General features: G+C 47.7%; 2 protein-coding genes across 6 annotated transcripts in view; both read left to right on the top strand.

Moving 5' to 3' along the window:
• The window catches only part of ODAD4 (outer dynein arm docking complex subunit 4), a 241,591-nt gene extending 221,106 nt beyond the window's left edge, over positions 1 to 20,485 (top strand). Inside the window, exon 10 of the mRNA XM_068212341.1 lies at positions 20,445 to 20,485. Within this exon, the coding sequence (XP_068068442.1) occupies positions 20,445 to 20,470 (26 nt within the window). The 3' untranslated portion in view covers positions 20,471 to 20,485. The remainder of the gene's footprint in view (positions 1 to 20,444) is intronic.
• Positions 1 to 26,701, top strand: part of ATP6V0A1 (ATPase H+ transporting V0 subunit a1) — a 65,514-nt gene that overhangs the window by 38,184 nt on the left and 629 nt on the right. Inside the window, exons 2-22 of one of the 5 annotated variants that reach the window (XM_068212321.1) lie at positions 1,058 to 1,203; positions 1,662 to 1,740; positions 2,042 to 2,139; positions 2,641 to 2,769; positions 7,060 to 7,163; positions 7,933 to 8,059; positions 9,584 to 9,666; positions 10,276 to 10,369; positions 11,681 to 11,893; positions 12,496 to 12,646; positions 12,887 to 13,026; positions 13,820 to 13,977; positions 14,432 to 14,522; positions 15,292 to 15,410; positions 15,690 to 15,906; positions 16,477 to 16,584; positions 17,304 to 17,372; positions 19,484 to 19,591; positions 20,172 to 20,189; positions 21,963 to 22,080; positions 22,452 to 22,623. In XM_068212321.1, coding sequence (XP_068068422.1) covers positions 1,087 to 1,203; positions 1,662 to 1,740; positions 2,042 to 2,139; positions 2,641 to 2,769; positions 7,060 to 7,163; positions 7,933 to 8,059; positions 9,584 to 9,666; positions 10,276 to 10,369; positions 11,681 to 11,893; positions 12,496 to 12,646; positions 12,887 to 13,026; positions 13,820 to 13,977; positions 14,432 to 14,522; positions 15,292 to 15,410; positions 15,690 to 15,906; positions 16,477 to 16,584; positions 17,304 to 17,372; positions 19,484 to 19,591; positions 20,172 to 20,189; positions 21,963 to 22,080; positions 22,452 to 22,623 — 2,513 coding nt within the window. In that variant the 5' untranslated portion in view covers positions 1,058 to 1,086. The remainder of the gene's footprint in view (positions 1 to 1,057; positions 1,204 to 1,661; positions 1,741 to 2,041; positions 2,140 to 2,640; positions 2,770 to 7,059; positions 7,164 to 7,932; positions 8,060 to 9,583; positions 9,667 to 10,275; positions 10,370 to 11,680; positions 11,894 to 12,495; positions 12,647 to 12,886; positions 13,027 to 13,819; positions 13,978 to 14,431; positions 14,523 to 15,291; positions 15,411 to 15,689; positions 15,907 to 16,476; positions 16,585 to 17,303; positions 17,373 to 19,483; positions 19,592 to 20,171; positions 20,190 to 21,962; positions 22,081 to 22,451; positions 22,624 to 26,701) is intronic. The other 4 variants (XM_068212317.1, XM_068212319.1, XM_068212318.1 and 1 more) reach the window with 4 other exon arrangements.

Genomic DNA, 26,701 nt, shown 5'->3' on the forward strand with positions numbered 1-26,701 from the left:
TTGCATATTCATACATCTCATACATGATGCATAAATTCCTTGCAAATTAAGAACTTTTCTGCTTTTTGTCAACTTCTTCCCCTTAATCCTGGTGGTTCCATACAGACGGAGAGAAGGTGGAAGAATGTTTGTCTTTTCCGATAAGGAGGCAGTAATTCTTTATGGGCCCCCATCCTTGTCATCTCTGTGTGAAGAGTTTCTTCATTATCTCATCTCTTGCTTGAGCTAGTAAAAAAAAAACCCACATACATAGGCTCTATTTTAACTACAAAACTACATTTACCATACTATTAAAATGTTAATACAGCACTTCTAATCAATATAACACAATACATACAGTATCCAATTTAATATTTGCGAAGAGCCAATCATGAAATACGCGTTTTTCACACTGAGCTGAAGCGCCCCACTCGGTGCCTCTGTGCCCACAGCAGTCGCCCTGGGCTGGAATTCCCATGGGCTGGAACGCCACGAGTCATTTTCTGTGCCTGGATTAACTTCAGCTCAGCCCCTTTTGTGCGGCGGGGACACCCCAGGAGCAGGCCGTGGCTGGGAATCTGCAGCCTCCCCTCGGGAGCCTCAGCCTGCAGCCGATCCCTCCCAGCGGAACGCCGGATCTGGGGCTGCCCCTCGCCCTCCCTTGTGCCTCGGATGTCGCTGCCCCGCGCCGCGCACCGAGACCAGGCCGGGCCCAGGACACGCTCCCGGTGACGTCACGACACCGCTCGTGACGTCACCGAGGCGCCCTCCCCGCATCGTCACTTCCGGGGCGGGGCCGTGCGCGGTCGCCAGGAGACGCGCGCGTGACACCGCCCCGCGCGGACGGTGACGCGCGGACGGGAGCCGGCTCGGGTCAGGCGGCGGCGGCGGCGGCGGCAGGTAATGGCGGGGAACGGAACGGAACGGAACGGGGCCGGGATGGGATGGGATGGTGACGGTGACGGTGACGGTGACACCGCACTGGGCCGGGCTCCAGGTGCAGCCGGGCTGTGACGGGGCGGCGGAGGCGGGAAGGCCTCGGTGGCTGCCCCCGGCCCGGTTCTCACGGCCCATCTCCGCAGAGGCCGCGGCGGGAGCGGCGCCGCCATGGGGGAGCTGTTCCGCAGCGAGGAGATGACCCTGGCCCAGCTGTTCCTGCAGTCCGAGGCCGCGTACTGCTGTGTCAGCGAGCTGGGCGAGCTGGGCAAGGTCCAGTTCCGCGACGTGAGTGTCCCCTGCGCCCCCCGCGGGACCGGGGCCGTGGCGGCACCGGGAGCACCGGGAGCCCCGGCCGGCCCGGGGAGCACCGGGAGCCCCGGCCGGCCCGGGGAGCCCCGGGAGCCCCGGCCGGCCCGGGGAGCACCGGGAGCCCCGGCCGGCCCGGGGAGCCCCGGGAGCCCCGGCCGGCCCGGGGAGCACCGGGAGCCCCGGCCGGCCCGGGGAGCCCCGGGAGCCCCGGCCGGCCCGGGGAGCACCGGGAGCCCCGGCCGGCCCGGGGAGCCCCGGGAGCCCCGGCCGGCCCGGGGAGCACCGGGAGCCCCGGCCGGCCCGGGGAGCCCCGGGAGCCCCGGCCGGCCCGGGGAGCACCGGGAGCCCCGGCCGGCCCGGGGAGCCCCGGGAGCCCCGGCCGGCCCGGGGCCGGTGGGGTAGGCGTTTGCTGAGTCCCGTGTCTCTCCCTGCAGCTGAACCCCGACGTGAACGTGTTCCACCGTAAATTCGTCAATGAAGTCCGGAGGTGCGAGGAGATGGACCGAAAGCTCCGTACGTTCCCGTGGGGTTGTTGTGGCTCTGACTCTGCAGCTTTTGCTTAAAAATAAAAATAAAAAATTCGGTGAAGGCAGGCTGAAGCTGCAGGGCAGCGTTTGGAGCAGAGGGGTGAGGGCACAGGCAGGGCTCTGTGCCTCCAGGGATTCACCTCCCCCTGGAAAGATAACTCTGGCCAAATCAGACACCTTGGAATAGGAGGTGAAGGAATCAGCTGCTGCTGGGGCCAGGTGCAGCTTGGGGGAACTGTTTGACACTGAAATGTCCATAATTAACACTTCTAATGCTGTCTCGACAGGGTTTGTGGAGAAGGAGATTAAGAAGGCAAATATTCCTATCATGGACACTGGCGAAAACCCAGAGGTGCCTTTTCCACGTGACATGATTGACCTGGAGGTAATGATGTGTTAAGACTTAAACTAGTACTTGACTCTGAAAGGAAACAGGGGAAATTGTCTCTGTTGGTCGATGCTTGCAGGATTTAGTGGCAGGGGGGCATTAGCTCAGTCTCCAGCTGTCCCTGGCAGCAGCTCTGCCAGCTCACATTGTCCAAATACAGAAGTAAGAATACTCAGCAGGAATTTCACCACTTAAATGAGCCCAAAACTGCTGGAACCACAGGATTTATGGTTGTGGGTCATAAAGTTTATCACGATTTTATTGATTTGAAGAACCTCTATCAATCCAGTCCATAAAAGTCTGGCTGAGTGTGAGAAGTCTGCAGATGTGGCAGATCTGGATCTGTGCCACAGCAGGCTGGAGATGCACCTGTAAATCCGTGCAAGTTGGGTGGGGATGTGAAGCATCTCACTTAGCTCTGTGTGTTGACAGACTGAACAGCACTTAATTATGGAATTGCTTTAAGTCCTTTTTCTTTCTCCTTTTCACATCTTCCAGGCAAACTTTGAGAAAATTGAAAATGAGCTTAAAGAAATCAACACCAACCAGGAGGCTCTGAAGAGAAACTTCTTGGAGCTGACAGAATTAAAATTTATACTGCGTAAAACTCAGCAGTTTTTTGATGAGGTCAGAATACCGGTGGGGTTTAACACTTGGGGAGCTGATTCTTCTCATAGAAATTACCATTTTTATTCTCAAATACATTTTAGTTGCTGTTTTGGACAGCAGGGTCATTTTATGCTTTGTTTGAGAAAGCTGCACAAATTGTTTTCCATTTTTCATGCAGTGCACATAGCTACCCATGATTTACCTCCTACAATGCTGATTTGGGCTTGTTCTAGTTAAGCAATGGTTTGTCTAAAAATTGTGTCAAATAATTAAGATGTGAGTAGTTTTGAAAGCACATCAACAGCCCCAAAATTTGGTGCTACAGCAAGCACTGTCCCCATTGGGTCAGAGTTTCTTTGGTGCACATGCAGAGGACTTAAAATCGAGCTGAATTTCTCTTCAGCCTTTAAAGTGTTATGGGGAGACTCATCAGGGTCACAATACAAAGTCCACTGACATAATAGATTAATTAATTAATTGAGCATTTGATCAAACCCTGAAGCTTTCAGAGGTCAGCTGTGGAGCAAAACTGACATTTAAAGTCTTGGGCATTTTGTCAAATACCATCTGGGCTAGGAACTGTTTCACTGGAGCTGAGAGCAGCTTCTCCAGTGTCATTCATGGCACTGACAAAAATCCTGCTTGGGAGAAGACATAACCCTTCCTTGTAAAGCTGAAGTATCTCAAGAGTCTTGGCAGTTCTCTCAAAGAGCTCCTGTGTGTTTTTCAGGACATGTTTTTGCTCAGTAGATGTCCTGTTTCCTCTAATCTCAGGATTTGATCAAAGAATTCTTAACGGAAATGGCTCCTGGTATTTACAAGGGCTATTGTCAAGTGGAGCTGGACTCCTGCACACTTCAGGCCGTTTATCTAACAGTTTGGTTTTTGTTGTTTTGGCACAAGGTATTGCCTGTTGAGGCACCAAGGTTGGTTCTGTGCCAGTCATAGTCACTGCTGACACAGATACTGCTGCTGCTGTGAGGGCTGCTGGGTTGTGGGGTTGATTTCAGTACAAAAAATCCCTTGTCTTTGAGTGTTGGATGTTCACTTACAAGTGTCCCTTGGACAAACAGGATTAACCTGATAATCCATTACTTTGCTGTGTTAAAGTAGCACTGCCTCTTCTGAGTATCATGTAAAACCAAGTGCTGAGCACTTCTGTATCGAGAATGAATGCCAGACTGGTTTGGGGTGGGAAGGACCTTTAAGCTCATCCCCATCCACCCCCCTGCCCTGGGCAGGGACACCTTCTACTAGATCAGGTTGCTCCAAGCCTCATCCAACCTGGCCTTGTTAATTATTGTCCTCTCTGCCCACTGCTCTTCTTCAACTGCAGTGGGATCAAACTAAATTTAAAGATCAAAATCAGTTTTCTAAACAGTCCATGGCAGGTCACCCACAGCCTTACACAAACCAGCCACAGAAAGTTTAGATGTGTTCTGCTTCTCTTTAACTGTTTTCTGTAGTAATAAAACAAAATACACCAAGGAACGTAGGCTGCTCTACGTAAAAGCAAACAGAACAGCTCACAGGTGATGCTCAGTAAAATGTAAGTGTGGATAGTTTAAACCTGTCTCAGCTTTCTGTGCTCAGCAAACAGCTGGGGGGAGCCCCGAGCAGCCCAGAGCTGCCTCTGCTCACCATCCCAGAGCGGCCAGCTTCCTTCATGCTGCCATTGCACAGCACTTTCAACACTTGAAGACTACAATAACTTGTAATTAAGATTGTGTTATTCATAGTAATGAGTTGCACAAGAAGTGGCTGACTCTCCAATTCCTTCATGCTGGGCATTTGCTCTCCAGAGTTTGAACATGGTGGGAGGGAGGGTGGCAAAATGTCCCCTTGTTCTTCCTGTGACCATTCCAGCTCAAGCAGCCATTTCTTGTTCCAACACACCATGTTGATGATTATGCTCCTTTTCTCAGTCTTCTTGTCTTTGCTTATGAAGAGCCATATGAGCTGGAGAGATTTCTCTGAGAGCTTTGCCTAGAGTGTGAGCGTAAAAGAAGACTGGAAAAGTAACGGTTAATGGCATGCAGTCCCTTCTTCCTCCCTCTGACTCTTCTGCCATCTGCTTTTCTCTGTTTGCTTTGTATCTGTCACTTCTGTCTGGCTCTGGGTTAATAGATGGTGACATGAATCATTTTTAGTTCTTGTGAACGTTGATTTTTGTCCTGTTTGTGACCTGGAAGGGGCTTGAATTGTATGGGTTTGCACTGGGCATCCAGAACCGTCACAGGGCAGGACTGCAATCATCAGTGGAGAAAATAAACCTTTTTTGAGATTAAAGGTGCTGATCTGGATGCTGATCAGGGGATCAATAAGCAATTTTAAAATGTTTAATAGTGAAAGTTCTTGTATTATGCTTCTTGATTACTGTCATGGAAATGCTTGGAAGATTCCAATCCTGAACGACCTCATCTAGTCCGCAATACCTCTGACATTTCACTCACTGCTGGTGAAAACTCATATTCAAAGTAGATTTCCCAGAATCCTGTTTTCCTGCACTGGAACTGGATAGCTCTTCCATTTCCACATAGTCTCAATTTTTTATTTCTATTAAATCCCCCAGCAGTGCTTTAGTAATCCTTCAGAGCTGCTGCTGCTGTGCCATTTCCTTTCTAGAAAGGGTGTGCTCATCAAATCAGAGTTGTTGAGAAATTAATTTAAGGAACGTGGAATTTGTAATGCAAATAATCCTTGCAAAATGTTGTTTTCTTGTAGTTAAACTAGTCTAATCCACATTTATTCTAAACTGTTTTGCTTTGTAATTCCACCCCCTCTAAGCAGGACTTGTCCTGAATAAAGGACCCATAGCCCAAATGGGCCAAGCTAATATTAAACGTATATAACAAATTCTCTCTCAGGTGAGGCAAATCCAGAGGTGTCACGTGTGCTGTCCTTCCTTTTTCATGAATCATCTGTTAAAATGTGCTGCACATCACAAAAAATTACCCCAGACAGTGTCTTGGTTACTGGAAATACAATACAAGCCTCTAACAATTGTAACTTACTGTTCTTCAACATCCTGAAATCGAGGTGTCAAACAGTTGCTGGGATGTTTGGTCTGTGTGTTTCATTTTCAGGTACCAAACTTTCTTATTTTAGTTGTGTTTTCTATGAACTGAATTTTCATTCAGTTTTTGATGTTGCAACAAGTCACCTTTAAGTTGAAAGGATCAGGAATTCCTGTGTTGCCTTTCCAAGCCGAGTGAAGGGCTCCCTCCCTCATGTGACATCCTAAGCTGCAGCAAGTGTGTGTACAAACAGTTGAGCTGCTTTTGGTGTTGGCCTTGCAAAAACTCTCTTGTACGTGGCAAGCACTTTAATTTGGCCAGCAGGTAAAGCGTTGGAGAGATTTTCACTCTGACACAACTCTTGCCCAAATACAAGCGACTGGGGCTAAGTTATTGCACTTGCCACAGGTTTTGCAAGGCTGTGCTCTGTGTGTGTGCGTGGATGTGAAGTGTCCTTGGGTCAAACTCTGCCTTCCAGTGTGGTTTAACAAGTTCCCTTGGTGGCTTTGTGGGAAAGACCTCCTGCATTCCACAGAGGGTAGACTTTGGCCCTCTGGTTGTGCTCAGGAACTGTAATCTTTGGCATTTCTTTTTATAAGCTGCAGAGGTAGAGCTAAGTGTGAGGTGGGGTTGAACAAGTGTGAAGATGGTGCAAAAGAGGATATGATTTGAGCATCCTTGACCTGAATTTCTGACACTTACAAGCCATATTCCTAAGAATTTTGGCCTGCAAATTGGTTGCAAAGAAGGACAGTGTAAAACTGTCCTGTTTCAGTGCCTTGCTGGCCAAGAGATATGCCGTGTTGCCAGCCTGCTCTGAGCAGTGTTTGTGTCACTGATGGTGAACCATACGGTGAATAAGGATAAATTAATTTAATATCTGGGGAAATACATGAGTCAGGTGTGTTCTCTGGTTTGTGCCATTAAAAATCGTTTTTGGGAACATCACTTGCGTTTAAAACTTGAATTTTTTTTTTTGAATTCTGCCTTTCTTCAGACTTATATATCTCCCAGCCCCTTTGTTGCAACAATCCTCAAGCCTTTCTTGTATGGAAGCCCTGCTGAGCCATTCCATTTTTCCTCCTGTTTTTCTCCTTCCATGTGTGATTCTTGCTGTCTTTTCTGTCATCTTATTCCTCTTTTTGCTGTCTTATGTTTGCTCTTCCTTTTTTCTTTTCTTTCCTTTCCTTTCTTCTTTTCTTTCTTTGTCTCCCACAACTATCTCCTGGCTCCTCATTCCCTGCATGCCACTAACTGGTTTCATTAGATATTAATTGATTTGTGAATTCAGGCTGAATTGCATCATCAGCAGATGGCGGATCCAGACCTGTTGGAGGAATCCTCTTCACTGCTGGAGCCGAGCGAGATGGGAAGAGGTGCCCCGCTCCGCCTTGGGTAATTGCAGTTCAGGGTTGCTGGGTTAGGGATTGTCAGCCTGTGGAAGCAGCAATGATTTGAGCACACTTGTGGAACTTTCCACACCAAGCAGATGAAAGCTGATCTAAAACTGGCTGTTGCTCTCTGCTCTTTTCCTGTCCATATTCACTTCCCAGTTCATGTTTGTCCTTCACAAGTTTCTCTGCACCGAACAGTTTTAACCCAGTTTGTTCTGTGTAAGCCTGTCTGGTTGTTTCCTCAGACACTCTGAGATCTCAGAGCTTTGTTGAAAGTTGTAACTACTGTGGGCACATAATGGTCTGAAATAACTGTATAGTTCTACATCCTCTTTATCAGCTGCTTCCAGGCTTCCTTGTGCATGTGTAATACTTTATCTGGACATGGGGTTTGGTCCATTGAGGTCTAAGTATGAGCCCAGGACATAGCCACGGGCAGCCATGGCTGCTGTAACCCTTGCAGCCAATGTACCAGGGGAATGTAGGGGGATGAAGGCTAGAAACTGTATATCTTAATGCATTTGTTTCTCCTGTAAGCAGTGATTTATATATTTGTAAAATATTACTTCCTTCTGTTAAAAAACAGAGCCTGTGCTATAGTGCAATTGTTTTGCTGTGTGTATTTAGAGAACCTTCCATTTTGCTTGAAGAACTAATGTCAAAACAGGGTTCTTACAGCTTTTGGTTCGGTGCCAGCCCCCAGTTGCCACGGTGTGCTGGCTGTGGGGTGGCTCAGGTGCAGCCCCTCAGGCCGTGCTGTCCCCTTGCAGGTTCGTGGCTGGCGTGATCAACCGCGAGCGCATCCCCACGTTCGAGCGGATGCTGTGGCGCGTGTGCCGCGGGAACGTCTTCCTGCGCCAGGCCGAGATCGAGAACCCCCTGGAGGATCCCGTCACGGTAACGGAGCTCCTGCTGCAGCAGCAGCATCTAAACTTAGAAGGGATCTTCAGATGGAAGCCTCTGTGCTGTTGTAGTTGAGGCAGGGACAGCAAAAAGCAGCACACTCCACTTTCAGAAAGCTTCAAGCGCTTGCTTTTTATACATTCTTACAAAACTCCCAAATTTACACTTTACTTATTGTTCAGGAAAGACAAAGTGCTGATTGGAATAGGCAGTTGCAGGTTTCTCTTATTTATCCTCCTTTATTTCTTGGTTCCTATGTCAACAACCTTGGTAGAAAATTCTTTCAAGGCTAAACATGGATCCTCTTATCAAACTTCCCTCTGGCTCACAGAAGTCACTGTAAAACCTCTTCCACACTGTTCCTCAGTGAGGTCCATCCCAGCACCTGCTGCAGCCTCTGAGCTTCATCAACAAATGTTTTCCTGTTTAATTAAAACAAAAATAGGAGGCTGGATGGGGAGTGCTGTTGGAAGGGGGAAAACAACTCAAAATATGGACTGCAGCAGGGCCTTGGGATTTCTCTGGCCCAAACTGCAATGAGTAGTGATTCTCCGTGGCAGATGCTCTTTGGGACATGGGTGGTGTGTAGTATCTGAAGCTCATTTCTCTGAACTTGAACCTTTCATTTTTTCATAATTCACTAATCAGTAGTTTAAACATCCACCTCAGCATCGTTCACATTACTATAGAAATAAATAATAAATGTTGTGATTGGGCCTGGTTTTACATCCAGTGTCTTCTGTGCTCAAACCAGTGGGCACTGCCCAAACTTGGGGCACCCTTGCTCTTCCCTAGTGAAGGGCTGCCCTGGAACACAGACCCAGGAGGTGAAGTTCAGTAACAGCCTCTCTTTCTCATGTGAGGCTGATGTGTTCCCTTGTCCCACCAACCACTGGTAGCTGACCTGTGGAATAATCTGTCTGCTAGGAGAGACTTTGTTCTTATTGTGCAGAACTTCCTTAAATTGAGGTTACACCTAATGTAATTATTCTTGAAACATTATGTTAAAATTTCCTAAGTAAGGTAGAACAATAACTTGTCAACAAATGCAGGAAAGGGGCCCTGGCTGCCCCCACGGACACAGCTGTGCAAGGAATGTGCCTCTGGCCTGCCTGGGAGCCACACTGGTTAAACTCCACTTTTTTTAATCTTCATTCACTCTTTTGGCTTGATTCTGTAGGTGAGCTGACTGAACTAAGTGCTGATAAAATCATCGTTATTTTTGGATCTCTTACCAGGTTTTCCCACTTACTTTATAGAATTAGTACTATAGTAATACAATTACTTTATAGAATCAGTAATGGATAACCTGGGGCATTTTGCTTCATTGAACACAAATACAGTGCAGGCATTCTGTACTGAGGATGATAAAATTGCTCTCCTTGTTCAGTGTTAATCAGGTACATTTCTTGACCTGTTCTGCATATCTGAGCTCTGATGGACAGACTCAGTGAAAGGAAAATTAGAATTCTGGTAATTAGCCAGTGCTAATTTCTACAATTCTTTCCTTTGTTCTAGGGGGATTACGTGCACAAGTCTGTATTTATCATCTTCTTCCAAGGTGACCAGCTGAAGAACAGAGTCAAGAAGATCTGTGAAGGGTATGAAAGTCTGACAGCTGGGCAGCTCTCAATTATTTGAAACACACTGACATTACTTTTTATCAATATTTCTCAACTCCCTGTTTTGCAGTGGCTGCGGGAGCACATATTTAGAGAGCAAATGAAATGTGCCATAAAAAACTGAAACGCATTTTACAGTCACACTTGCCACTCCCCAGCCTGTAATGCTCAAAGTACCCAACTGCTATGCTAGGGCATGCAAAAAAACAAGGCAGTGGTGATTTCTGGGGCAGGCCTGATGGGACATCAGTGGGATATTCTCACAGTGGAGACAACAGTGACTGCTTCTATCAGCAGTTGCGCTGGTGTGACAGCATCCCCCCTCAGCTGGATGGCTGACCAGCCTCGTGACAGTGCCTGGAGACACTGGCAGCACAGGGAGCAGAGGATTCTCTCCCACTTCTGTTTTCTTTAGCACTCAACTTCTGCTTTGGCCTAAAGCACTTCTGCATCCCTTTGAGGTAGGGGCTGGAGCTCTGCTTGGCAGTCTCTGCTGATCAGCAACTTCTCTCAAGGTGCCTCTGGCTCACCCCTGACTGATTGATCTTCTTTCCATCTCTGTCACTGAGGTGCTTCCCTGTCTTCCAGGTTCCGGGCCTCCCTCTACCCATGCCCAGAAACACCTCAGGAGCGGAAGGAAATGGCTTCTGGTGTCAATACCAGAATTGATGATCTTCAGATGGTAAAATAACTGGAGCCAATGAACTTTCTTTGGGTTTTTTTTTTTTAATAATATGGTTGAAAACTGTATTTGGAAACTTTAGATTCTGTTAAAACAGGAGGATTTTTGCCCCTATGAGATGACCATATTTTCAGCTTCAGGTAGCTTGAGACCAGCAGTGCAAGAGAGGTGTTTGGAGACTGCTCAGTTGTTTCTGTGTCAGGATTTGGGATGGGTGGTTTGATCTTTCTGGAGGGCTAAGCAATTCATTATAAACAAATAATTACAGAGAACTCCATAGCAGAGAGAAAAGAGGAACTCATTTAGGGAGATCCTGTAGGTTCTGACTCTGAGAGCATGTTGTGTAACTGCCTGCTTCATCTGCAAGTATTTTGAAAACATTTAAACTTTTTTCATGCTGAGATAAAACAATGCTAACATTAATTTAGCTCTTCCTTTTTCTGCCTGTCTTTATATTTTCACGTTGTGCTGTCCTGAAGAGCTTCTGCTTTACAACTAATCTCTTGTGCAGCAGCCTGAATGTTGGTAAAAAGTAATTAGTTCCCAGATCTTGTGGGTGCCACCTCTGAAATACCCGGTGCTTGCTTCAGCGAAGAAAGGCAGTATGTGATAATGTAGAAAGATTTAAGGGATTTGAGACAAAAAATGAGAAGAGGTTCAGAAACTAAAAGGAAAAAGGGTTGAATTTGACCTACTTATTTGATACATAAACTGTCTCAAGTGGGGAGTTGTGCAGTGTAGCTCAAAAGATATTTTAAAGTAGACAGGAACTCAGAAGCAGTGTAACTGCTATAAGAAACATGTGCCTTGTGTCCTCACTTTCCCTGCAATCTAAGACTTTCCACTCTGGAAATCTGACTTGGCCTGAGTTTAATATGTTCCAGTTGGAAAACACCCTCGGTAGGAAACACTTTCTCCTTTTCCCTTCAGTAAACAAGTCTTCCAGGGTAATTTGTGTGTTTTTTCAAGGCAGCACACCCTTTACTTGCAGAACTCTTCTCTGCTCTTTTAACCTGGGTGGAGGTAAAACTGTTCCCTGTGATCTTGGCACAGGTCATTGTTTGAAACAACCACTGACCTTGGAGCTGGAGGAGGAAAATAATGAGAAAGTGTCCCTGGAAAAAGGCATTTAGCTTTTCAGCAGAGCTAATTACTCTGGGAGTACATCACAGAGCGCAGGCATGGGGCAGCCTGTGCCTGGGGTGGGGGAGCAAGCTGGTCGTTCATCCTCTGTGGGAAGGGCTTATCTTGTTGGTGCACCTTGAGCTTTGGTCCATGATTTGGCCTCATCTTTCTCCTGCTCTCTGAAAGGTGCTGAACCAAACTGAGGATCACCGCCAGAGGGTTTTGCAGGCAGCTGCTAAAAACATCCGCGTGTGGTTCATCAAAGTGAGGAAGATGAAGGCGATTTACCACACCCTGAACCTGTGCAACATCGACGTGACACAGAAGTGCTTGATTGCTGAAGTCTGGTGTCCTGTTGCTGACCTCGATTCCATCCAGTTTGCTCTCAGGAGAGGCACTGTGAGTAGATGCTGTGCCAGTCAGCTGCGGCAGCACCACGTGGGGTTCATTGCCTTTTCTGAATTGTGAGCCTCTGAGCACCATCCCCTTGGGCTGTTGGAATCAGAGGACAGCTTATTTAGCATGCAGGAATGATGACTTAGAGGTAAAGGAAGTAACAAATACATTGTGTGAAGGTTAAAGTTCAGGTGAATGCTGGAATGGTGAGGAGTTTACTGTGTGTGAGTCCTTTGGTATGCTTAGTTACCCCTGGCTGGGCTCTGTAGTCCTGGTGTCTGGATAGAGGAGCTCTCCAGGACGTTGGCAAACTCACCCTCCTCTCAGATAGTCAAGAGAGTTGGGTTTCTTCAAGTCCTTCCACTTGCTTTTTGTGTTCTTGTCTGTCCTACACAGACAATTTTCACCTTTACTCCTGCTACACGAAGTGGAGAGCAGTGGAATCCTGGCAGCCTTCCTCAGCTGCTCCAGTCTCATTGTGCAAGCACACTGCAAGCACTCAAGCTTGCAGTTTTCCAAATGCCAGTGGGACAGCTGTGTTGAACTTAGTCCTCCAATGCTCTGAGGGTGGGTTTGCTGATCTTCCCTTTGTTTTTCTCAAACAGGAGCACAGCGGATCCACTGTCCCATCTATTTTAAACAGGATGCAAACCAATCAGACCCCACCCACATACAACAAAACTAACAAGTTTACTTCTGGCTTTCAAAACATTGTTGATGCTTATGGCATTGGGACATATCGGGAAATAAATCCAGGTAAATTCAGATGCAGAAAAGTCCAAGACTTCTGTCTCAAATTTTTCAGTTATGATGTTTATCTGTATTGCCTGTTCTGTGTGGAAATCTCTAATAGAGAGTTCCAGTAGACACTCATCAGCTTTCAGTAACAGAGGGGAAGCTGGGGAGTTGTATTTGCTAAATTGCCTAAACTGTACCATGATGAATCTGGGCTGACTAACACACAGTGCCCTGGGAATGTTGTCTTCTCCCTTACAGCACCCTATACCATCATCACCTTCCCATTCCTGTTTGCTGTGATGTTTGGGGATTTTGGCCACGGAATCCTGATGACTCTGATTGCTGTCTGGATGGTGGTGAGGGAAAGCCGGATTCTGTCCCAGAAGAGTGACAATGAGGTGAAGTGGCAGATCGTGCTGAGCTGTGCATTTCAAACAAAGAGTTGCAGCTTGGTTGACTCCCATCCTTTCCCCATTGAATTGACAATGCCCATTACTCCTCCTTTGGAATTTTTGAAGCACGTGGACAGGCTGGGAAGCCTGAAGAGCACACACACACACAGAGTAGTGTAATTTCATAACAGTATAGAGATCCCTTGATTTTTCCTTTTATATATTTATAGGAAATTATTAATTTCATTTGTCTGAAGGAAATTATCAAGTGTAGTAGGTAAGTTGGCGTAAACAAATCACCCCTAATTTAGCTGGATCATAGTGGGGTTTAGCCACTGCAAAACTCCCAATTCCTGTACATATGTATCCCATCCCTGACATTTCTTCTATTTGCTGCTCAAGGTTGGTTTTGCTGGCTCAGGGCTGACAGGAGCTGAACCAGAGTTAAGATACACTGGCAGGGCTGGAGGAGTCTGACAGGGTCTGTGCTCCTGGTTCCAAACTCATGCTGCCAGCTGGGAGTTGCATCAGGCTGTGCAGTGCAGTTTGTCCTCTCCAGCTACTCCTGGGTCCCCTGTGGAGATCCACGGTGCCCCTTTATCCTCGTTATCTGTGCTGCTCTGCTCCCTCTTGCACCCTTAACCCCTGCCAAGGGGAAATGGAGATTTTGGGCTCTTGGCTCATGTGGCCAATGTTTGTCCAACAACAGACTGATTGGGAAACCAGGGATGGTTTGGCTTTAGGAGGGACTTTCCCTGTTCTCACGGACTTCTTTGTTCCTTTTGGGTTTTTACACCAGATGTTCAACATGGTGTTCAGTGGTCGGTACATCATCCTGCTGATGGGGCTGTTCTCCACGTACACGGGCCTCATCTACAACGACTGCTTCTCCAAATCCCTCAACATGTTCGGCTCCTCCTGGAGCGTCCGGCCAATGTTCAATAAAGCCAACTGGTCGTGAGTAAACCCTCGGTGACTTTGTAGACACAGTGAGAATCAGGTGACTTGTCCTTCCCCATTGTCCTTCCAGCTGAGGAAAACAAAATTTTCTGACCTCTGGCTCAGGTAGATTTGGAAGAGGGGTGTTAATGGGATGATATGTGCCAAGATTCAAAATGGCTTTTTTTTTCCCCAGAAAACTTAAAAAGATGCAGTTTATCATCTATTTCCCCTTAGACTTTTCAAGATTCCTGTCCCCTGAATCTGTCTTCGTTGTGACACCGAGTAAAAGGCCAAGAAACAGGATTTTATTCATTTGGGAAAATCCCTAGAACCATCCAGTTTCTACAGTCTTGAAGTTCTCTCCATTTAAGCTATTTCTTGCTCTCACAAGGGAAGAGTGTTGTTATTTTTTACAGAAGGAGGGTGGCATTGCTGTTGTTAATGTTTGTACAATCTTGTTCCCAAACAGAGATGCTTTGCTGGAGACCACCCCCCTGCTGCAGCTGGATCCTGCTATCCCAGGGGTGTTTGGTGGGCCCTACCCATTTGGCATTGACCCAGTAAGAGCTCATCCTTCCTCTGCAGTCTTTTGGGCAAAATCCTCTGTGGCAGCAGAAAGAAAAGTACCTGTCTGTTCACTGTTCTGTGAAAGATTCCCCAGCCCAGCCCTTAGCAAGTCCATCAATGGCAGGAATCCTCTTGAACGACAGAATTCCTACTGAGATGCCAGATTTGGGATAGAGACCCTTGTTCTGAGGTCCATTAAAGGCTGCTTTCTCACCCTTTCTAACCTGCAGTGCTTTAATCAAATCTGATTAGCCTTAAAAATCACTTTTTGAACTTACTTTTTTACCTTAGGGAAAGTTGTTAATCTCTTTTTTCAGTCACCCTTGGAAATGTACGTTTCCCAGTAATCCTGCCACTTTGTACCTGCCTGCATCAACACCTCTTAACTCTGCTTGTAATGTATGACAAACCTTGTGTGGGTTCTACACAAAGAGGAAGTGCAGGAAATCAGACCTGTGTGTAATTCTTCCTTTAAATGAATAATCATATTCTCTTCTGTTAAGGATACAGCCTCTTTTCTCCTGCATCTTTGAGGTACCATGAAAACAGGTTTGATTCCTGCTCAGTGGTGGGCTCAGTTACTGGCAGACTGTTCCCAGCTGAAAGCTTGTCTGCTCACTTCCCCAAAAGAAATCCGCAGGACAAACACATCTTTAAAAACCTGCTTTTTCAGCCTCACACTTCCTGACTGGTTCCTACTGCTTAGCTTACAAGGAGTGTTTTCCTTTCCCTGGTTATCTGACTAGGTGTTGTTTTTCACAGATCTGGAATATTGCCAGCAATAAGCTGGCTTTCCTCAATTCCTTTAAGATGAAGATGTCTGTGATTCTTGGCATTTTCCAGATGCTCTTTGGTGTTGCATTGAGTCTCCTCAACCACATGTAAGTGCTTTGCTCTGGTTTTCTCATGGTGGGGGCAATGGAATGTCTTTGGGTGTTGTGTGGTGTAAGATGCCTGTCAGCCCTCACCTCCTGATGGAAGGTGCAGTGCAGTTGTCCCTGGCTGTGTGTGGAACTGTGCCTGTCAGGTATTTCCAGTGCTCCAAGCCCAGCTGTTGTCATTGCTGAGCCCCTGCACTGTCTTTACACTCTTATTAAGAGCTTTTGCCCTAATTCTAACCAAATCTAATATAAACTTCCTTTTTCTTTTCTTCCCTGTAGCTATTTTAAGAAGCCACTGAACATATACCTTGGATTTATCCCAGAAATGATTTTCATGTCCTCCCTCTTTGGATACCTTGTTATTCTCATCTTTTACAAGTGGACAGCCTATGATGCTCACACATCCAAGGAAGCACCGAGCCTCTTAATACACTTTATCAACATGTTTCTGTTCTCCTATGAGGACACCAGTAATAAGATGCTTTATAGTGGGCAGGTGAGTGCTCTTGCTAGAACAGAATCAGAGATGCTTCGTGATACTGGAGTGTTTCATTGACCTTGTCATAATTGTGAAATCAAGCATGAAACATCTTTCCACTGTGACAGAGCATTTCTGAAGGCTGATACTATGTAATGTTGAAGAAGGAAGGAATAATCCCTGTAGCAGGAAATTTTGTCTGACCATAAGTCAGCTGTGGCTTCAGAACACGTGGATCCTGATTAATTGTGGGAAGCAATTAGGAATACTGTCCCATGTCTGCAATGTGATTCCTCTCAGCTTAGCTTTGACACCCAACGCTTTTTCCTCCCAACAGTATCAGACATCTGCCAAATTCTCATTCCCTGCAGGATCTTCTGGATTTTTCCCCAGTCTAACCCAGTCTCAGCATTAAATGCTGTGCTCAGTCAGGTGGCAGCTGCAGGCATTAAGTACTTAATTGCTGTTCCCAGGAGAGAGAGGGGCAGTGGAGCATCCACATGCTGGGAATTCAGCCATTCTTGCTGGGTTCTGTGTGTGTTTGACAGGGGCTGCAACTGAATTACCTGAAACTTGTTTCTTTTGCAGAAAGGGCTCCAGTGCTTCCTTGTGGTGGTAGCATTGCTGTGTGTGCCATGGATGCTGGTAGCCAAACCCCTGGTCCTTCGCCAGCAGTATTTAAGGAGAAAGCACTTGGTGGGTGACTCCCTTTTATATTTTCCATATGAAAACTGATTTTGGTTGAAAAGCTGTGTTCTCCATCCTGAGCGTGGATTCATGGGTTCACACTGCATTGAAACCTGTAAAGTGTTTTTGCATATTCCTGGGCATACCAGCAGGTGGGTGTTACTGGAGACAGAGTGTTGCCTGCCTGCTTCCCAGATCTGGATCCAGCATCAAACCTGCTTTTAAAAACCCCTTATGTCGGTAATGATCACAACAGTGTCTCTGGCTTGGGCTTTGGTAGCTGGTTAGGAACAGCCTCACTGGCTGCTGGATGCATTTCTGTGGCTGGGCTAGGCTGGCAGTGGGAAACAGAGATGGAATTGGCTGGCAGGATTCTCAGCTATCTTTGTTAAAGCAGCTTGGATGGTTAAAAAAAAACCAAAACAATTAAAAGAGACTTAGAGAGTCGTGTGAGAGGTTGTCTGCTGGGGTGCTCTGCAGGTCTCCAGCTGCACTGTACAGTACCTGTGTGTGAGATGCAGGAACACGCGCACCGCGGAGACGTGCGAGCGCTCCCTGCATGTCTGGCAGCGCTGTGAGGGTGTGCAGCGAGTCAAAGATCAGTTCAGTTACAGACACTCCCTCTCCCTTCTCTGACCACCTTTCATCCTCCCATGTCCCCTCCATTCGTCTCCCTTTCTCTTTTTGTTTTCTTCCTCCTCCCTCTCTCTTCTTCCGTCCACCCCCAGGAAGGGCAGCCCGAGGAGGCCCAGGGCAGCACGAACGCGCAGGCGCTCGAGGCAGCAGCGGCTGCAACAGTGAGTGCACTTCAAACTCGCCTGATGCATTGCAGATGGGCTTTGTGTCTGGTTATCGAGGGAGCATGGAATGTATCTGAATTTCGTAAGGGAATGGCAAGTGCAACTTTAGGGTGAAAAACACTTTCTCTTGGAAAGAGCAAAGTTTAGCCAAATTGATACATTCTGGATGAACACCCAGGCTGGAGGATGCTAGTTGTGCGTGCAGAGACACTTCCATGCAGGAGTGCTGCTGAATCCAACCTGCAGAGCAGCACAGGATTTCCTGCTACCACATCCCCCCATGCTAAATTCCCTTTTTTTCTTCTGCTTGTGTATTTGTTTAAGATAGATTAGGATTCTTTTCAGTGCAGCATTTCTGTTTGCATTACGTGTTCCCAAACACACAGCGATCACAGAATGATGTGATGGCCTCCAGCAACTCCATGTCAGTAATCATTGGGTTTGTGACACATCTGTCCTGTACACACTTTGACCTGAAATTATTCTAAAATGGTTGTGCACAAACAAACTTCTCGGTGGCAGTTGTTTTGACTTACGTGTTTCTAAGTTTACAGATGGCTCTTTGCTGCCAGAGCTTTCTGCTGAGGATTTTGGCAGCCCCATAACTTAGTCCTTTCCCCAGTGCTGCCTATTTCAGCTGCCTTTTAGTTCTGAATCTGCCTGGCTGACTAGGAGGCGTGAATCTCACCAATTGTGTGAAGCACATTGTGCTCTCCAGGTGCCAGAGGTGCTGGGAGGGACACATCAGCTGATTCTCTCATGACATTCTAGTCTCCTCACAGAAATGTCAGAAGTGAAAATGGATCTTTTGTGCAGGATCCATCCAGCGAATGAAATGCATCTCCATCAGGAAGCTGCGAGGGGAGGTCTTGTGTGAAGTGTGCTTAGAAGGATCAAGTAAACAATTGGAGCTGTTGGAGCTGTGTTTAGGTTGGCTGGGTTACAGGGAATGGATGAGTCGAGTGTGAGGGAAAGGCTGCTCAAGTGCAAGTTCACACAGGCTAGAAATACATAAATAGAATATTGACAGGAGTCATCAGTGACTTGTGGTGTTTCAGAGATACTGAAAATCCTAATAAAAGCATTGTCTTAGTTGTTAATATGGAGGGGTTTTTAAATTTTATTTCTGTTTTCAGAGCATAAACACCTACCTATTTTGTTTTTAGAAACCTGACAAAAATCTCTAATTCATATCTGGTGTTTTGAGCATATTTATAATTCAGCCTGAAATAAAAGCAGGCTTCTAAGGACAAAGAAGGTAGAAGAACTCAGAGGAGCTGTTCTGCTGGTCTGTGCAAGCACCAGGTCATGGGACCTTCAGCCTCTTTCATCTGCATGGGCATCCCTGGACTTCCACAGTCTGGATGTGGCAAGTCAGGTCACATCCTGTGTCACAGGTGACCCAAGACAGTGCTGAAGCTGGGCACAGGGTTTATTTCTATCTATGGTGTCGTAGTTTGCCTTTCTAGGGGCCAGACTCAGGGGTCAGGTGAGATCTGCTCCCAGTTTCAGCATTTCAGCTCAGTCTGTGTATTGTTCTTTTCCCTTTGGAGTCCTGGAGGTGCAGCTGAGGGTCAGATGCTAAATGTCAGAACAAATGTCTCTAAAAGAACCTGCTTGCACAACGTAGAGTTTCCAAGCAGGGGAAGATCTGGTTTTCCATGCAGTGTTGGTGTGCCTGAGGCTGGTGGGAGCAAGTGTGTGTGTGTTTGTGTTAGTGTGGTCAGCTCCATGACCTGCTCCAGTACCCACCAGTGGTGTGTGCTTGTCCAGCCGTGCTGGGCAGGACGTGGGGCTGTTGCATGTCAGAGCCTGCAAATGTCCTCTGAGAGGTGTGCCTTTATTGTCCTCATGGTTGCAGTTACACTGTAGAAATGTACCAAGGATTCACTCAGACAGACTTTTTTTTTTCCCCCCAGCCCCAGCAGGAATCAGCACCTTTCCCATCCAAGCTGGGAAATAGAATTGTACCTGCCTTAATCTGGGCCTTAATATTTAATATTTTATTTTCCTCTGTGAGCTGCTGCTGCACATGGAGTCATGAGAAACCTGCACTTTTGCACTAAAACCCAAACAACACTTTGCTCTTTCTTTTCTGCATGTGTCAGGGCACGCACAACTTTGGTGGGATCCGGGTGGGCAATGGCCCAACGGAGGAGGATGCTGAGATCATTCAACATGACCAGTTATCTACCCATTCTGAGGAGGGGGAAGAGGTAAGCACCTGAGCATCCTCGCTCTCAGGGCACTGCACACGGCAGCAGGATGAGCTCACTGGGACTGTAGTTACTTGTTTCCAGGCTGTTTAAACAGCAACACTCCCAGTGAAGTGTGTTCCTAGCAGTTTTCTCACTGACTGTCTCTTGGTCACTCCCAGGACTCCAGAAAAAGCAGCATAATTTGCAGATCCTGGGAGATGTGGCTCTGTTTGTCCCCAAAGAGCCACCATCTCAGGGGTGCACAGCACTCCCGGGTGCCACATGTTACCTGCTTCTCCCGTGCCAGTGGAAAATCGGGGGCTGTATTTCTGCAGCACTGAAATTTTGTTTATATATTCATTTTGACTGCTGGGGCTAATATTAATTACTTCCCTTTCCTCTGGGAGAGGAGAAAACCAGTGGATCTCAGGTAGCTGGGGAGTTTTCTGAAGCCTCTGAAGGGCTGCAGCAGATCCTGCCTCTGTAGTGCATGGGATGTGGTACTGCTTTCCGTGGCGTGCGTAGGAGGGAATTGCTGAATGTCTTCATGATTCATGTGATCAAAGCACTGCACTAAATGTAAATTTGTGTTTTCAAGCCTACAGAGGACGAGGTGGTAAGAGCACAGCAGCTTTGCCTCCATGTGTACCTGGGCCATTTCCCATCGGTGTAAAACGTGCTGAATGGAACTTGTTATGTCACAGCATCTTGTCTTCCAAAAGATCTTGCTGTTTTCATGTTACAGGCCATTTTTAGTTCATACACACATACCTCCACAGACTTTTAATGGCTTCATCTATACAGCTTGTCTGTCTGGTCCCCTGTCTGCAGATTGGTCCCAGTCACCTGGGAAACTGTTCAGCTGGAGGTTTGAAACTGAAAAGTTTTCACTTTTGAGCCTCCAAAGAAGCGTCAGGTTTTTGGTTTGTTTTTTTTTAATGTTGTGGCTTTCTTAATTCTGTGCTGCAGCAATCTGTTGAAAGAGATTTCTTCCCACAAACTATCTGCCATGTTAAGGATGATGCTGGTTGACCCAGAGAGCAAATGCAGCACAACCAGTCCAGTTTCATTTAGTTCAAGAACTGAACTGGCCAGAAGCTCCATTCTGAGAAACTGCTCATTCATAAGCACTTGTAACAAGTATTGAAAAAGTGGGGGTTTAATACTGATGCAGGATTGAGTGTAGGTTTCAGCACTATCAGGTGACCAATTTTACTACAAAAAAATACAAATGGCATGAAATCAGAACAGCTTGACGAGGGCTCTGCTGCTGAAAATGGTGCTGAGAGTGGTTTGCTCAGAGCTCTGCTGTGCACAGGCCTGTGTGGAACAGGGGGGAAGGGGAGGGGCACGGGGTTCTTGTTCTGGTGTACATGATGTCTCCCTGAACCTGGGGAAAACCTGTCCTCCCACAAGGGCTGTCCCACAGCAATCCCAGTGCTCCCACTCCTGGCTCAGGGGTCGATCTCTCTGGCAGTTGCACTCAGCTTTGAAAGGTCATTGTTTAAACATTTCCCACATTCCCTCTTGCCTCGTGTGTCCAGAGCTGGAACTGTTGGCTAGGGCAGCCTTTAGTGAAGAACTTCACAGCTCACATTCTGTGGAGAAAGGATTAGAATTTTGACAGCTGATTTAACTGAATTCTTTAAAATATTTATTGCCTTCGATATACTTGGGGAGAATTAAGAATATAAATAGCTTTGTGTGCATGCCTAGAGCATTAGTCACTGGATGTATTTAAAACATCGTGTTCACTTAAATCTGAGCAGTTTCTGAAGCATGGATTAAATCCAAACTGCAGGGAATGCTTTCCCAAGCTGCAGGATAAGAAACTGCCCTACATGGCAGACTTCCTTGTAAATTCTTTTATTATTGCAGAAAATTACCAAGGCACAGAGACTTTGCCAGTGAATGGTACACAGATGTGACTTTTTCAGGGTAGCTTAATGCATTATTTTTGCTTTCAAAAAGGGCAGGTTCATGTCTTGCAAAATGCTCCTGCAGCAAAGGCACACACAGTACAGCTTGGGGCACTGCCTCCTTCCTGCAGCAGCACCTCTGGGTTACCAGGGAGTGCACACCAGCACCACCTTCTGCTGAACGGTCTTTTCCTGGCTAAGCCCATGGATGAATTTGGAATATCTGACTCTCACATAGCAAAATAAGAAAACAATATTCACATCCCAGCGTTTGTCATTCTGCAAAACCTGTCAAGACGAGATCCATTTTTCCGTTTGTGGCGCTGGCATGCTAAACCAGGAGAAGACAGTGTCAGTGTGCAGTGTCACACACAGCGTCCCTGGTGATAGCAGCAGTCCCCCTGCCCGTGTCCCCACCCAGCTGGCCCACGCTGCACTCCCAGCTCCCCTCATCCTCTGTTCCCTTGCAGTTTGACTTTGGGGACACCGTGGTGTACCAGGCCATCCACACCATCGAGTACTGCCTGGGCTGCATCTCCAACACCGCCTCCTACCTGCGCCTCTGGGCCCTCAGCTTGGCCCACGCACGTGAGTGTCCCTCGCCCTCGGGGAGCTGAGCTCTGGGTGCTGGGCCTGCCCAGGGCTCCCCTGGCACAGTGCTGCGTGCGCAGTGCCCGGGAGCAGCGAGCTCCACGCGCCGGGGTCTGCTGCCGCAGCTCTGCTGACCGCGAGCAGCGGAGTTAAAGTGGCAGAATAAAGCAAAGGCTGCTGAGCAAGGACTCTGCCCTGCCCTGGGCGACAGCTGGAGGCAGTCTCCTGGCACATTTGGCTGCGAAAGCTCTTGTCCCGCTTCAGTTTCCACCTCATTGTAGCAGGGGTTTGCTTGACTTTAGTTTTTACTTTACCAGTGAACACCCCCCTGTGCTGCTGAGCTGAGTCCTCTCCCCTTTCTCTCGCAGAGCTCTCAGAAGTGCTCTGGACCATGGTGATCCACATCGGCCTCAGCGTGAGGAGCCTGGGGGGAGGCTTGGGCCTCTTCTTCATCTTTGCTGCTTTTGCCACGCTGACAGTGGCCATTCTGCTGGTCATGGAGGGGCTTTCAGCCTTCCTCCACGCTCTGCGCTTGCACTGGTGAGTTACTGGAACATCCAGACTCTTGGAGAGCTCTTCATAACAAGAAAATTGATGTCACCTGGACTGTGCAGAAGTGCCACCTTCTAGAAGGCAGAAAGTCTTAAAAAGGGTCAGAAATTTCAATTCTGTTCGTAGCAAAAACACCTCCCCCCAGTTAAAGTAGTTTAAAGTTGTGGACCTCTGCCTAGAAATAAGCACTAAAAGACTAAAGCTTTAGGGCCCAAAGCTTTGGGACTGGGGAGGCTGTGCTAGCTGGAGCAGTGTGCTTTGTGGCTTCCAGCAGGACTTTCTTGTTCCATCTCTTACTCTTTTCCCTGGTTCCTGTGTTTGTTGTTTGTGTGCAGTAGCCACTGACTGCAGGTTCCTTCTGCTCTTGTTCATTGCTATAAAACCTTGCCTTGGACAGGAGTGGCTCTGCCGCAGGAAGTTGCTTTTGCAGGCCCTTTCCTGTCATCATTAAGCTCCTGTGTATGCAGCCAACAAAGCAGGAGGAATTACTCTGCTCCCAAGTATGGAAAATATTCAAGAGCTTTCTCTAATCCATGTTTAAGAGCGCTCATTGTTCCACTTCAGATTCCCTCTTAGTTAGTGCACTGGTGGGATCAGAGGAGCAACTGCGAGTAGGATTTTCTCAGCCTGAAATGTAGGAGAGTCTGTGCCTCTCTGGGGTTCAGGCTGCTGATTTCCTGGGGCAGGAGGGTCAATAGAGCAAAGGGACCATCACAAGAAATACTCTTGTCTTGCTTAAATTGGAGGAAAAAGTTGGGAGCACTCTCTGAAAGTAGTTCTGTAAGTGCAAAAGGAAGCAAGTGCCTCTAAAAAAAAAAAAAAGCAAAAGAAAATCAGCCTTTTTGCACCTTTCCCCTGCTTGTGGGGAAGGAAAGCTTTGGCCTTTTGCCCCCTGCCTTGGCAGCTAGTGAGGTGCAGGCTGGAGGGTGCTGGTCCACCTGTGTCTCTGTAGCCAAGTGAGCCAAGCTGATCCTGGGGCGAAGCCATCTTGTGCTGAGGGAGCCAGGGGGGGCACTCCTGGAAATGGCTGCTGGATGGTGCCTCTGTTTTTCCTGGCATCCAGCCTGAACCCTGCATAGCAGTCACTCGAGAGCTCCTTGCTGACTGGCCAGAGGTCCCTCATCCTCTCCCTGCTGTCACCGTGCTGGGCCACTACAGCAGTGACAGCAGGAGCCCCCCGGACCCTGCTGGGCACTGAGAGCAGTCCAAGAGGAGCAGAGAGCAGCAGTGCTGTAACTCCAGATGTGGTGGGTTTGCTCTGTAATTCCTTGAGGATTAGAGGATTTCCAGGGCTGTGGCCTCTCTGGGCTGTGGAGCTGCATGGCCATTTCTAAGCAGCAGCAGGGGAACAGCTCTGAGCAGCTGCTCTAGACAGGCTCCATGGAGCAGAAAACACATTTCTGGGGAGGTACCTGTCTTGTGTTAATCACAAACTGCACCTCCAGGTATGGCTCAGACACCTGGAACAGGTGTGAGCTGGAGGTAACGGCTCACATTTCCCTGAAGGGCCACTGAAAAGCCATCTGTGTATGTGTCAGTGAAAAGGCAAGGATGCAAGCCCAGGGGCAGCAGCGGGGAGAGCAGGGATCACTCTGTCCGTGCAGGCAGCAGTGGAACTGGAGTACTTGACAAAGTCCTGTTTTCCCTAAACATTTGTTTCAAACCTGCAAGCCTTTCATGCACAGGCTCTGAGAGAAAGTCTGTTCAGGCTCAGAGCCCAAAAAGCAAGTTGAAGGTTCTATTTCAGACTGCAGGTGATCTGCTGAAATGATTTTGAGGTTGCTGGGTGTTGGTTATCACAGGGAGGCACCTGCAGTGGTTCCAAAGATCACACTGTTCACATTCCTTTATGCTCCTGAACCAAAAACAGGGTGTTCCAAGGGCAGGTGTTCCCTTTTTAGGAAGAGGAAGGAAGAGTGGAGGTCAAAGACAGCTGTCCTGGGAGGAGGAGATGGGAATTTCTGGCTGTGAGAGAACCGTCACCTATCAGGAATTTGAGGTGTGGGTGGTTCAGCCTTCCTGGAAAGGAGGAGGAATTGAGAATGTGTTTTACTGCTCAGGGAATTCACAGGTTGTTCCACAAGCTGTGCCTGGCAGTCCCAAATGAGGGAGGTGTATTTTGTGCTTTTTCAGTGTGCATTCTTTGAGCAGGTTGGGCCGTTCTGGGGTGGAGGCAGCCTCTGGATTGCTGCCAGGATTGCAGGGTGTGAATCTGGGCTCCACTGCAGCTCTGTACATGTCTCAGCTGTCATGCTGTCAGCTTCTTTTGCTGTAACTCTTCTGAAATATATCACCCTTCTGAAATATTCAACCTTTCCATTTATTGCTTTTCAGTGATGTAGTTTGACATGAACATTCAGATTAAAGCAGTTTCCCCCTTTTTAAGCTAGTCACTTTCTGTAATGTGAGCCAAAACAGACTGTGCCCAAAAAGATAAAGTTTGTAACTATTCAGGGTGCTGCTTCCCAAGAGGTGTGGGTGTGTTGGAGCTGCATCCCACTCTCAATCCAGTGAGTGGGAGTGGTGAAGTCCAGCTGCTCACCCACCTGCCAGGATTTGATTTTCCTTTGTAAATGTCCTGAGCCAGAACTCGCCTGCAGTGTGGCTGCAGGAGCCACTGCTCCAGGAGGCAGAGACATATCCCAGAGACAGATGTGGTACCTCTGCTCTTTTTGGGAAGGAGTAACTGCAGCAGTCTTTGCACAGACACCCCAGTGGGTTCTGTCTGTCGAGTGTGCCACCCTTGAGGTGTGCCTGGTTTACACCTGACCCCAAGCTCTGGCACCTTAGGGACACAAGCATACAGTGGGAATTTGCAGGGGTACTGAGTGACAGTCGGGGTTCCCGTTGCACTTTTGCCTCCTACTCACAGGACTGGAGCTGCCTGGTTTTCCAGTGTCAGTACCCTGACTCTGTGGGGTTGGAAAGAACAACAGTCTGACAAACACGCTACCTATTAATGCAAAAAGCTGCAGAGAGGGTCTGTAGCACTGCTGCTGCCAGAGGACTCCTGGGCTGTTTGCTGACAGTGCCACTGTCTGTAAATTCTCTGCAGAACTGGGTCACCGATGTGAGACACACGGAGGGTTCAGCAGTAAACTGGGACACGTAACAGGCAGTGAGCCTGGCAACAGCAGTGCTTCCTGCTGGGTTCTGGGTGTTCCTGGAGACACCTGCAGAAACCCCCACCAACCATTTACACTGATTATTTGGTCATATGCACTTTTCTGGCTAGTTTTCGAACCTTAGAGCAGCCTCTCGTCCAGTGTCAGGCCTCCAGTTGTGGCCAGTTGTAATGGAATGTCCAAAGGGAGGGTTTGGATGCTGAGGCCAGCTGGAATTGTGAATCATCCGGGTTAACATGTCAGTCACAGTGAGCTTGGGTGACTCACATATCTCAACCCTGTTCCTCTCATTTCCCTTTGCTTACAGAACAGTTACTTAGTCACAGGATACTTATGGAGATTATCAGGGTTCCTGAAAAACTGGAGCGTGTTGGCAAGGAGCCCTTCCTCCCACATGGAAAATCCTGCTCATCCTGGGGATTCCTTGGCCTGCGAGGCAGCAGAAGATAGACACTAAAGCTGGTTTTCCTGAGCATTTCCCTCCTGGGCTTTGTGGGGAAATCACTTTTTGCTAGTTGAATCCAGCAGCTCTGGATTTTGCCATGATTCCCCATTTGGGGAAAAATAATTCCAGTTTGTCTTTTTTTGCTGAAAAAACCCTTCTCCTGAACTGTGTTAAAGGCTCCCCAGTTTGCTGTCACTTGCTCCCTGCAGGGACTTTGTTTTCCAGTGGATTGTGCAGTGGAAATTGTCTGTGAAGCCTGGGCTTGTTTTTGCTGGGAATCAGGGGATTAGTTTTCCCTGTCCCTATTTGGCTGTGGCTGACTATTGGGCAGTTCTCTAGAATAATTCTTTTTTGACTCGAGTTCATTAGGGGCAGCAGCAAATGGGGCTGAGCTAACGCTCGGCTGGAGCTGGCAGGCACGTCCCAGTGCAAATGTGCTGCAGGGAATAAACAGAAGTGGCTGGTGGGGAGTCTGAGCTCAGTGTCATGTGGCTGA

The sequence above is a fragment of the Anomalospiza imberbis genome, chromosome 22 (genome assembly GCF_031753505.1).
Source record: "Anomalospiza imberbis isolate Cuckoo-Finch-1a 21T00152 chromosome 22, ASM3175350v1, whole genome shotgun sequence".
NCBI lineage: Eukaryota > Metazoa > Chordata > Aves > Passeriformes > Viduidae > Anomalospiza > Anomalospiza imberbis.